The following is a 13077-nucleotide window of genomic DNA, read 5'->3' on the forward strand; positions in this document are numbered from 1 at the left end:
TGGACTATTTAATAATATTTAAAAAATAAAGAAGTAATTTCGACATAAAATTTTGAAGAAAGGTCTATTTTTGGTTCACTGACATTACTAACATTTATGTTATTTTATTATATAGGTCCTCCAGAAAAACCGAAAGGTCCTCTCGATGTACTGGACATTTATTGTGATCGCTGTGCCTTGATGTGGGAGGTCCCAGAGGAAGACGGAGGAGCCCCTGTTACTGGATACCTGGTTGAGAAGATGGACTCAGCCACAGGTACACTTATTTCTTCTTCTTCTTTTTATTATTCTGTAGGTTTATGCAGTCTTGGATGACATGTTTGGTCGTCTATTCTGCTTCTCCACAGGAGCACATGGAAGAAGGTACCAGCCGGAACCTCTTATGCATATGCTGGTTCAGCCTGTTGTGTCCAGTCCTTAGTCAGAAAGTGCTGGTTCAGCCTGTTGTGTCCAGTCAGAAAGTGCTGGTTCAGCCTGTTGTGTCCAGTCCTTAGTCAGAAAGTGCTGGTTCAGCCTGTTGTGTCCAGTCCTTAGTCAGAAAGTGCTGGTTCAGCCTGTTGTGTCCAGTCCTTAGTCAGAAAGTGCTGGTTCAGCCTGTTGTGTCCAGTCCTTAGTCAGAAAGTGCTGGTTCAGCCTGTTGTGTCCAGTCCTTAGTTGGAAAGTACAGTTACTCAAACCATGGGCGTACAGGCTACCATTTGTGTAGGGGGGGGGGGGGGGGGGGGCAGGCTGGCTTTTGCCCAAATTAAACGAAAGTTCCCGAATCTGGATAACAAGATTTATTCATATTAACATTACTACCAAACAGCTATATAGGGTTGCAAATGAAACACTACACAATTTTACATGGATTACAACTAATTTTGAGGGTAGAATGATGGAAATACATCGTAAAATGTTCTCAGGTTAGTGCATTTTGCCCAAATTATCATATCTGTATAATTTGTGTCTGAATTTGAGGTAATACTCCAGCACTATGGGGACAGTTGCATCCTTGCCCCCCGTCTCGTACACGTATGACTAAAACCTTCAGATTGCACAAAACAATCACTGTTGCATACATTTCTATACAATTTCTATGTCAGAATATATTCTCTGAAAAATAGGACAGTGTTGTAAGGGCTATGTATACTATTTTTTGTAAATGCATTTGCTGCGTAATTTCCATGCAAAAAAATCAACAGAAGTTAGGGATGGGACAATTAATCGTGGTTCACAATAATTCCGGTTTTAGGCCCATGGTTCGATGCATAATTTTCCAATTTGCGTAACGTGGTTTATTTTGATTTTTAATTACTCTTAAAATAGTTTATTAAAATGTATGTATGATAGCTGGCATACTTGTACTACTTCAAATACTTGTGGAAAGTATTGCAAATAAATCGAACCATGGACCAAATCTCGAAAATCGAATCGACAATAAAAAGCCCCAAATCGTCCCATCCCTGACAGAAGTTGACGACAATTTGTTTTAGTTTATCCACCCTTATGGCAGAAGACCAACTCATTTTGGTGTTATATAAGTGCCAGCAAGCCACTTGTACAACTGTTATCATGTAGTTCTACAAATTACAAGTAAAGTCAAGTTATATAAGTGCCAGCAAGCCACTTGTACAACTGTTATCATGTAGTTCTACAAATTACAAGTAAAGTCAAACCAGTGGGTTATTTAAACTTCCATGCAAAGTCAACATTTAACTTGACCACAAAACAGTTGTGTTTTCCAGGTTGACCACAAAACAGTTGTGTTTTCCAGGTTGACCACAAACAGTTGTGTTTTCCAGGTTGACCACAAACAGTTGTGTTTTCCAGGTTGACCACAAAACAGTTGTGTTTTCCAGGTTGACCACAAACAGTTGTGTTTTCCAGGTTGACCACAAAACAGTTGTGTTTTCCAGGTTGACCACAAAACAGTTGTGTTTTCCAGGTTGACCACAAACAGTTGTGTTTTCCAGGTTGACCACAAAACAGTTGTGTTTTCCAGGTTGACCACAAAACAGTTGTGTTTTCCACCCATTTGGCAGAACTCCACCTCATTTTGCTGTTATAAAAATTACAAGTAACTTTTTTCCAATGTGTTATTTAAATGCTGCAGAGGTCAACCTTCTTGTTAGGCCAGACAAAATAAATTTGACCCTCATGCGTCAACCTTTTTTTGTAAACATTTCCGTGTTATGACGTCGATTTTTGCCGGGTTTTTCATGCAACGTAAAACCGCATATGGAGCCAAAATGCCATCGCACATGAACTAGGACGTGCATTCTGATTTCAGTTTATCACAGTATCAAATATAGGCTACCCACCTTTTCTATGCAATCCATGCTTTAAAAAAATTAACTAAAAAAAAAAGCTGTATATCTGCATCAATTCTGGAACTTTAGTCTGACCAGAGACCGGCTTTTTTGTTTTGCCTTATAATCAGATTGAGAGCTTGTGTTGTGTGTTCTTTGTAGGTGAATGGGAAAAGGTCTGCGAGACAGATGACCTAGAAGTAGATGTCTCCGATCTGACTCCCGGCCATCGTTACCAGTTCCGTGTGTCAGCCATCAACTCGGAGGGAATCAGCAAGCCCTTGGATAGCGGTGGTGAAATTCTAGCCAAGGATCCATGGGGTGTGTATCTCTGTCTTCTTTCTCTATCTGGTTGCAACTACCTGCTTGATGTATTTCTTCATCTAGTATACCACTTTGTTTAAAACTTGAGATTCTGCTTTCATGTGCTGTCAGAAGGCCAGAAAGCTGAATGCTGTCAGATGCTGAATGATGGCAACTATAGGTTTTGTAAATGACCAAAAAGAGTTTTATACACAAGCCACATGACAAACCCAAATTAGTGTTGGGAATCAGTTGGAATTCCTTCACCTACATATCAACCTACAATACACAGTTGATTAAAATTATATGAACGTAAGAAGAATTTGAATTATAAGGACCATGCACCTATTGTCGTGTTCATTGAGATCTAGACAAATGGCTAATTTTACCTTTAATATCTATTTAATCTTTTTTCTTAAAGTACACATGAAAACAAACCCCAAACCCAACATATTTACATGAATTCCATCATATTTACATTAATTCCATCATCTAAATTCTGACACCCAATAGCCAATGTGTATTTTTGTGATGGGGTTTTGTTAAACATTCATTCATTCATTCATTCATTCATTCATTCATTTATCTAAACAGGAGGAACATTTTCCCACATAATCGATAATGGATTTTTATAACCAATTATCACATTGGTAGAGCTAAACTGATTAATTAATCGATCATTGAAACTTCACTAGCCCAAAATATATAGAAACACAGATTAATTAGTTACCAAGGATTATTATCTTAGTTAGTTCTTTTTAACTTACACAAACTTCTACCATCTTGATTTTTTCAGTTGTCTATTTGTTTGGATCTATGCTTTGCAACGTGTTTCTTAAAAAAGTTTTTTGTTTTGTTTAACAACACCTCTAGAGCACATCGATTAACTAATCTTAGTCTGTTGGATGTCAAACATTTTGTAATTCTGACATGTAGTCATTAGAGAAAACCTGCTACATTTTTCCATTAGCAGCAAGGGATCTTTTATATGCACTTTCCAACAGACAGAAAAGCACATACTGCGTCCTTTGACCAGTTGTGGTGCACTGGCTGAAATGAGAAAATGAATGAATGAATGAATGAATAAATGAATAAATGAATGTTTAATGACACCCCAGCACAAAAATACACATTGGCTGTTGGGTATCACAAATGGTAAATATATGAAAAAGTGCAATCAGTTAAATGGATCTACTGAGGTGATTCAATCCTGCGATGCAAGCACCTCAGGCGAGCACTCAACCAACTGTGCTAAATCCCCCTATGTGTCATAGTTACTGATTACTTTAAATAACATGGCTTGCTTCCCCCAAACTTGACAGATCCCCCAGATCCAGCGGGCACCCCTGAGGTTATGGACTATGACAAGGACTATGTGGAGATTGGCTGGGATCCACCCAAGAGTGACAATGGTGCTCCCATCCAGGCCTACCTGATCCAGTACAAGGAGAAGGATTCAGATGAATGGAAGAAGGTTGGTCAGTTAGGAGAACCTGTGTATGATATGTTTAGTGTAGATTCTGTTTCAGATTTAGAGTCATGACATATAAATTGCATTAATTTTGCAATCAGAATTTGAAACAGAGTTCTGGTTGTGAAAGGTTGTCTTACTCAAACAGATAGGTTTGAATTTAATTAATGTTTAAATATTACTGTTTTACAAAGATAAAAATCTGCACAATTTATTGCTTTTTCCAAATTTTCCAAGTTTTGTATTCAATATAATTTTCATTGCTGATTATATCCGTTGATGTACCTTGAAATTTTAATCTATGCCATTTTATGTACAAAAAAGGTTGAAAAAACCTGCTGTAGTGCTTACATAGTCTCAACTACTATTGTGACAACTTGTGTCTGTTTCTTAGGGTCCTGAAGTTCCAAGCGCAGACACCTGTGGAACGGTGAAAGGCCTCAAGGAAGGGAAAGAATATGACTTCCGTGTGATTGCCAGGAACAAAGCTGGTCCATCAGAACCCAGTGAATGTACCACGTCACCTGTACTCAGAGCCAGGAAAGGTCAGTGGACTATTCATTTCAGTTATTTTTCTGAAACCTAATTAATATAATACAACCTCAATGCAAATGTGGATCAAGGATGTATTGCAAGAGAGTTCAAACCTACTTGTACATGAGAACAAATAGAAAAAAATGTCTAGTGCTTTCGTATAAGTACTTTAAAATGAGTGAAAAAACACCCCAAATATTTCAGAAGCAGTGGGGGAACTGAGACTCCAAACTCCCCTATTCCCCAGATCCATACCTGCAATGTATTTGGAACAAATAATTTTCAAGGAAATAAAAGGTGAAAATATATTTTTTTCTTTTAGAGGATAACTTTAATGTTTCAATTGGCTAAGTGAGAAATCTTCAGTTTAATTTGCTAACATTTTTAGAATTTTTTTTTTTCTGTTTGCATCTAAATAGCTACTGCAATTATTTAAAAAATGTTTTAAGTCTGTTTTTCAATTATTAACTTATGTATATATATATATGTATGTATGTATGTATGTATGTATATGTATAAATTGTTTGTATTTTGCAGTAAAACCACGAATTGACAGACAGACCTTGCCGAAGAACATTAAGGTAAAAGCTGGACAAGAGCTTAGTCTGCCAGTGGAATTCATTGGAGAGCCAAGTCCTAAAGCTGTTTGGACTCTGAAGCCTCTGGTGTGTATTGGATTAATAACACATTCAGTTTCACTTGAATAATTGGTTCACTCTTTATTAATCGTACACTGTTTATTAAACTGTCAATGCACCATATTAATCGTACACTGTTTATTAAACTGTCAATGCACCATATTAATCGTACACTGTTTATTAAACTGTCAATGCACCATATTAATCGTACACTGTTTATTAAACTGTCAATGCACCATATTAATCATACACTGTTTATTAAACTGTCAATGCACCATATTAATCGTACACTGTTTATTAAACTGTCAATGCACCATATTAATTGTATACTGTTTATTAAACTGTCAATATGCCTTATTAATGGTACACTGTTTATTAAACTGTCAATGCACCATAATGGTACACTGTTTATTAAACTGTCAATCTGCCATATTAATGGGACACTGTTTATTAAACTGTCAATCTGCCATATTAATGGTACACTGTTTATTATACTCAATCCACCATATTAATGGTACACTGTTTATTAAACTGTCAATCCACCATATTATTGGTACAGTCTTTATTAAACTGTCAATCCACCATATTAATGGTACAGTGTTTATTAAACTGTCAATCCACCATATTAATGGTACAGTGTTTATTAAACTGTCAATCCACCATATTATTGGTACAGTCTTTATTAAACTGTCAATCCACCATATTAATGGTACAGTCTTTATTAAACTGTCAATCCACCATATTAATGGTACAGTGTTTATTAAACTGTCAATCCACCATATTATTGGTACAGTCTTTATTAAACTGTCAATCCACCATATTAATGGTACAGTGTTTATTAAACTGTCAATCCGCCATATTAATGGTACATTGTTTATTAAACTGTCAATGAGCCATATTAATGGTACACTGTTTATTAAACTGTCAATCCCTTATATTAATTATATATGATCTACATTCATTAATGACTGAAGATTCCAAGCATAATTGTTATTTGGCACTTAATGAAAATTGTGGGTGAAGGAGGGGTTTGGGGCATTAATATGTTAAATGATACTATGTTAAAGTTCAGCCTTATATAATTATGGGAAAACATATCGTAGGGTTTTTACTAGCTGAGACTGGAATTTTAAGAAAATCACAATACCAGGCTTTAAAAAACCTCAAGATTTGGCCATGTTTTGAAAAAGCATGGACTTTCCATTTCTCCATAATAAAAATCATCAGCTGTCTTAAAAGAATTTTCTTTAAGCTTGATTTTTTTAAAAACCAACAGTTGGATTCAGGAGATATTCCTAGCCACAGTTCCCTGCCCATTTTAATTTTTGATAATCTAATTTAAAACTTAACACCATGCTAAGTGTAATTGATGGGCTTGTCCATGGTAAAAATACTCGGTATAACTTGATCAAGTTGGGTTCTGGAATAACAGAATTTCATGCTACAATGCATTACATCTGAGAAAGATCATGGTAACAGAAATACAAATTTTGTTAAAAATATGATGTATTGACAGTAATAAATTGTTGCTCACTATATTTCTATTGCTGTGAATTTAATAATTATGTAGTTTTAGACAGTATGTTTGTTGTGTGGTTTTGGTGGGTTTTTAAAAAAATATTTTGTAGAAATAGTTGTTCTTTTTGTTTGTTTTAATGTTGTTGCTTTGCTTTTCCTCTGACTTTGCTTTTTTAAAGTTTTGTTTTGTTTATTTTATTCTTATTTATTAATTGCTGTTTTGTTGTAATAAATAAAATTGGTATCATCACATTATAACACTTGTTTTCAAGTAAATAACGTGATATTTTTTATACATTAGTAACCACTACAAAATAAATTACAAATCCTTGTCTCAATGTGTTTTTGTGACTAAATGATTAAACATTTGTTTATTACTCATTTTGTTGGTTAATTATATTTTCTTCTACAACATTAATTTTTTCTTTCTTTTTCTTTTATGCACATTGAAACCTTCATTTTAATGCTACAAACTGTGAATGCTGATGCTTCATAATATTGATTGTATTTTAGCTTAAGATGTGTATGTTTTATACACACTCAGTCTTTGCAGTTTGTTTTGATAAATACTCATCTGTGTATAAAAATTTAATGGAATTTTTTAAATAATCAATCTTTGATTCATTTTCCATATTAAATCCACTACTATTATGAAAACCACAAATAATTATGATGAGGTTTAATTAAATGTATAGATTAATCATAATTGTAAGTTAATGAACTTTCACTATATATTTTGTTTTGCAAGCATATGTGGCATGAAAATGAAGGTATATTTATTTTTGTTTCTTCACCATTTTCGTTGATGTGTTTGCTTGTAAGTAGATAGACTGATATTCTGTCAGGTTGATGTGTTTGCTTGTAAGTAGATAGACTGGTATTCTTTCAGGTTGTTGGTCCGGGTACAGGGGTAAGTTGGTCTTGATGAAGTCAGTTGTTGCCGGTTCCTGTTTTTATATCCCATTTGTCTATAACAATTTCTATAACAACCTTGCTTTTTACCATATATTCCTTGTAAATGTTATTGTGTCATCTGTGATTTAAGTAAATCATGTTAGTTGATTTACTATAGTAAAGTAAATGTGTATAAGTCTAGCTTTGAAAGGCTAGTAGTAATGTTGGTGCTAAATGTGGTGCAGCTGGGAATAATTTTAGGAGCTTTTAGTTTAGTGACTACCATATTATAAATATTGTTTTTAAAATTATTAAGAGCGTAATGGGACTTTGTTGTCTATAGAGCTTTTAAAATTGTCTAGAGCATAGTGCAATATCTGTTGTCAACAGAGCATTAAAATTGTTAAGTACATTCTGGAAAATTTGTGTCAGTATAGTGCTTTAGAACTGTCAGTTGCACAGTGGAACTTTGTTTGCAATAGAGCTTTAAAATTGTCAAGTACACACTGGATCTTTATTGGCAATAGAGCTTTAATAACTGTTAAGAGCATAGTGGAGAATTTGTCGTCAATAGAGCTTAAAATTGTCTAGAGCATAGTGGAATATTTGTTGTCAAGAGAGCATACTGGATACTTTGTTTTAAGTATTGAGCTTTAAAACTAAGTGCATAGTGAAATATTATTGTCAGTAGAGCTTTACAAATTTTAAGAGCATAGTGAATAATTTGTTGTCAGTAGAGCTTTAGAACCTGCTACGGGCATAGTGGAAAATTAAGTTGTTAGAGCTTTAAAAGTTGTCAGATGCACAGGGGAAATATGTCAGTAGAGCTTCATAAACTCTTAAAGGATAGCTTGTAGAACTTTAGAAACTGTGAGGTCAAGCAGTAAATTTGTCAGTAGAGCTTGAACAACTGTCAAGTGCACAGTGTAAAATATGTTGTTAGTAGGGCTTTAAAACCTGTTAAGGGCACAGTGAAAAAATTGTTGGTAGTGGAGCTTTGTAAATTATCAAGAGAATATTGTGAATTTTTGTGTTAAAAATTTAAAAAACTTAATAGAGAATAGTTAGAAATGTTTTGGTAGTAGATTTGTTGTTGTCATTATAGCTTTAAAATTAGCTGTTAAGAGCATAGTGAAAAAATTATCATCAGTAGAACTTTGAAAACTTTAGAGGTTAAACTGTCAAGAAGACAATGGGAATTTATTTTGGAGTTTTAAGAAACTCATCTGTCTAAAAAAACGTCTAAGCAATCATTTTCCAAAATTAAATTGCATACTATGTATAAGTAGCTCAGTGGTTGGGCTTCACCTATGGTGAAATAGGTTGCAGGATTGATTCCTGTCAGTGGACATAATGGCTATGATATATTTTACCAAATCTGTAAATGCATGGAATACCCATTGCTAATACCTGGAGAAGGTGGTCTATGTGGAGATAGCAGATGTCTACTTCACCAAATCAAGTGTGACAATTAATTTTCCTGAGAAAACTAATAATCACTGACTAAACAATATGTTAGAGTGTGGTTAAACAATCTTTTAAATCACTTTAATTGAGTGATGGAATCCCCAGTGTTTGCCTTGGAGAGATGTTTTAAACTGTGACCAAACCATTTTTCAATGATAAACATATTTGATCACCTCTTTAATTAATTCCCAATTTTGAATTTTAAAATGTTGATGAAAGTGTCAGTGTGCAGCCAATACAAAATGCATGGTGTCTTTTAAAGAAATCTGAATTATCCTTTGTTGATCAGATTTCAGAATTACGAGGTGAAAATCAACTGTTAGTATTAATATAATTGCTTAAAGGCAGAACAGTTTGTCATACCTTGGCATAACTTGTTCCAGTGGGTTTTTTAATATATGTATAACTTGGTCTGTTTACAAGTTGGTTCATTTGATAATTCATTACAAGAAAAAAATCCTTCTAACTGATGTTTGTGTGTACGGGTATATAAAGTGTTTAAACTGGCATATACCGGTAGTTAAATAAGGGAGTAAGAAAATGTTTTATTTAACGATACACTCAAAACATTTTATTTATAGTTATGTGGTGTTGGCGGTAGTTAAATGTTATGCTGGATTCTTGATGCCTTTAAGTAAAGTTTTTTTCAGTATTTAGAATGTGAGTATTTGAAGGACACTATAATTGTTTAAAGAAGTGTTTCATGAGGTTTTTTAAAACTGTTTTGGTTTTACTTTTATCCCCAAAAAGAGCTTGCTTCATAACAAGATCATATGCCAGTACATTGCCCCACAAAATCAGTTGTGTTGAATTAATTATATATGTATAATATTTTGCCATGAGATATTATACCAGTGCACATGTCTTTATGTATATACCTTTTAAATATAATTTAAATACAACAAATTGCTAACACTGGGTACTGTATATTTATTAGGAGTTTTGTCTTTCTTTCAGAAAGGAGATAATAAAGAGCTTGCACAAGCTGATAATGTAACCATAAAGACAGAACCAAAGAAATCAACACTGACCATACCGAAAGCGACTAGAAAGGACACTGGACAGTACACAATTAGTATAGCCAACAAACATGGAGACGATTCAGAGATGATAGATGTAGTTATTTTAGGTCAGTATGTTTATCATTCTTGAAATAATTAACAAACACTTTGCATGTAAATGTAGATCTACAACTAAATCAAAATTTGTTTTACTACTAAAAGTACAACTAATGTAGTTTGAAGTATACACATTTTCTGTTCTTTCATTCTTACAGTTCTCCATCTTCCACATTAATTTAATTTTCTGTTTGAAATGGATGCCAAACCTATAAACAGATCACAGGTATAACTGCTAGTAACCAACATTGACGTATGAGGCCAAATTTACAAAGCCAGTTTATGTCTTACACATGTGTAATTACATACCGCACATTTACAATGCTTAAGCTGTATCCTAACCAAATGCGAGCGATTCTTTTAGAAATCATTGATTTCAATTGCTGCATCCTAACCGGACAAATGTGATGCATTGCTCACATCTTGTTAGGATATAGATTTAAACACCTGCGTTTATGAAAAACAGGCTTCGTAAATTCAGCCCATGTTGTTTTGTGAAATTGGTGCCAGATCGTCTGATTTTACTTTAATTGGAGACATTCCTGGAATTGTGGTCCTCTTGGCAGATAGCTGGTGCAGTAAGAATTAAAGGTCTTTTGAATCCATTAAAGGGACATTCCTGAGTTTGCTGCATTGTAAGATGTTTCCGACTAATAAAATATTTCTATAATTAAACTTACATATTAAATACATTTTCTTGTTTAGAATATCAGTGTCTGTATATTAAATGTGTTTCTGGTCATCTTGCTATTTGTACAAAGCCCAAACTGGATTTTGTCTTCAAATAATTTTGTACGTACGAAAAAATTATATTTTAGGAAATAAAATGAAATTTAACCTCATACAAATATTAAAATGATCTAAACACATTTAATATACAGCCACTAATATTGTATGCAGAAAAATATATTTGATATGTAATTACAATTGTTAAAAAGTCTCTGTTAGTGGATAACATTTTAAAACTGAGCAAACTCAGGAATGTCGCTTTAAGCCTAGCAATATTAGGAAGAGTGTTGTCAGTTCAAAACTACAGCATTCATAATCTTACTTTTGGTGTACAAATACCTCTTTGTAGTTATGACATAATCATATATCATTTATTATTTATCCATTTGATGGATGGTACAATATTTTTTACTTTTTTCTTTTTGAATTTAAACTTAGTACTTCTCTACATTTAGTTGAAATAATGTCATGTATTATTCGCCCAATATAAAAAATGACAGTTTTTGGGGTCAGGCAAATGTAAGTGTTTTTTAATATCTATGATGTCACTATTAAAAAAATGTCACTACATATCCCTATAATAATAATAATAATAATAATAATAATAATAATAATAATAATAATAATATACTAATACATATCAGTTCTGTTTTTGTAAAAAGAAATATTTATTTTTATTTTATAGGGTCAATCAAGATATTGGACAAATAATAAAAAATACCAGTGAATTTGAAGTTATTTTTGGCCAGTAACACTGGCAGTGTCCTACCGATAATGTAAAGTTTATTTTTTTTACAGCAACTGCTATAAATATTAATAAAATTTAAAAAACAACAATATTACTTTAAACATTTACATTTTCAGGACCACCACTTCGCCCAATGGGGCCACTAGAAGTGAAGGACATAAACAAGGACAGTGTGACCTTGAAATGGAAACCACCAGAGGACGACGGTGGAAATGAACTAACGTAAACATTTAGAATTAATAACAGTTGTTGAGATAACACAGCTACACACACACATTGATTATGTAATGGAAAAATGTAGCGGGTTTCCTCTCTAACAGACAGGACAGAAGCAAGTAGACATTGTTGGGGTTGATAGAGATCAAGGGTGCAAAGTGCCCAAGTTTCTAGAAGGGTTCGATGGTATTCTTAGGATTTACTACCAGTAATATTTTTTATTCAGACTTATTCCACCGTGCCTGTCTAAGACTGTATGTCAAAATTACCAACAGCCAAAGATTAATAAATCAATGTGCTCTAGTGGTGTCATTAAACAAATCAAACTTTAACTTTATATTGATTAAGAAATGGAGAACAACAGTTTTAAATAATTGTTGGTCCTAACTGGTTATCTTTAGTTGACTTTATATTGATTAAGAAATGGAGAACAACAGTTTTAAATAATTGTTGGTCCTAACTGGTTATCTTTAGTTGACTTTTAAGACAATACTTTATTATTTATTTCCGTTGATCAGTTTATACCAATTAACTAGGAATATAGATTATGGTAATAAAATTTAAAATATTAATTAAGTTTGAATTCTTTGCACTTCAATCTTTTTAGTAAAGTTGCATAACAAACATTTGGTTAGTTAAATTTATGTTTTGAAATCTAGCAAAAGTCTATTAAGTTGCTTTACCATTTATATAGCAGTTTTAGTTTGCATTCATATCATGAAAACTGGTGATCCAATGTATATTTAATTAAAGAACTTGTGCTTCTTTACAATTTGGGATTTATTATTATACACCTGTGGTTTTAGAAATCCTTCATATTAATAATCTATGGTGAGTAATAATAAAAACAAAAATCTTCTTCATATACAGTGGTTATCGTGTTGAGAAGTTAGATATGAAGAAAGGTCGTTGGGAGAAAGTTGCTGATGTTACAGGACAGAAGTGCGTGGTTCCAAAACTCACAGAAGGCAATGAGTACAAGTTCCGAGTTATTGCAGAAAACAAGAATGGCGAAAGTGAACCCCTGGAGACTGAGAAAGCTGTAACAGCCAAAAAGCCATTTGGTAAGAAATGGTTATTTTGTATTTTCTATGTACAATAATTTGTTTTATTTTTGTGCATTTAGGAGATAACCATTAGGAGTGTTTAA

General features: G+C 33.2%; 1 protein-coding gene across 5 annotated transcripts in view; it reads left to right on the top strand.

Annotated features, from left to right (window-relative positions):
- The window catches only part of LOC121381335 (twitchin-like), a 214064-nt gene that overhangs the window by 156842 nt on the left and 44145 nt on the right, over positions 1–13077 (top strand). For 4 of the 5 annotated variants that reach the window (XM_041510607.1, XM_041510610.1, XM_041510608.1 and 1 more), the window contains 9 exons: positions 116–256; positions 2454–2612; positions 3917–4068; positions 4460–4610; positions 5137–5264; positions 7645–7665; positions 10074–10245; positions 11828–11933; positions 12798–12991. In XM_041510607.1, coding sequence (XP_041366541.1) covers positions 116–256; positions 2454–2612; positions 3917–4068; positions 4460–4610; positions 5137–5264; positions 7645–7665; positions 10074–10245; positions 11828–11933; positions 12798–12991 — 1224 coding nt within the window. The remainder of the gene's footprint in view (positions 1–115; positions 257–2453; positions 2613–3916; positions 4069–4459; positions 4611–5136; positions 5265–7644; positions 7666–10073; positions 10246–11827; positions 11934–12797; positions 12992–13077) is intronic. The other variant, XM_041510609.1, reaches the window with a different exon arrangement.

The sequence above is a fragment of the Gigantopelta aegis genome, chromosome 9 (genome assembly GCF_016097555.1).
Source record: "Gigantopelta aegis isolate Gae_Host chromosome 9, Gae_host_genome, whole genome shotgun sequence".
NCBI classification, from domain to species: Eukaryota; Metazoa; Mollusca; class Gastropoda; order Neomphalida; family Peltospiridae; genus Gigantopelta; species Gigantopelta aegis.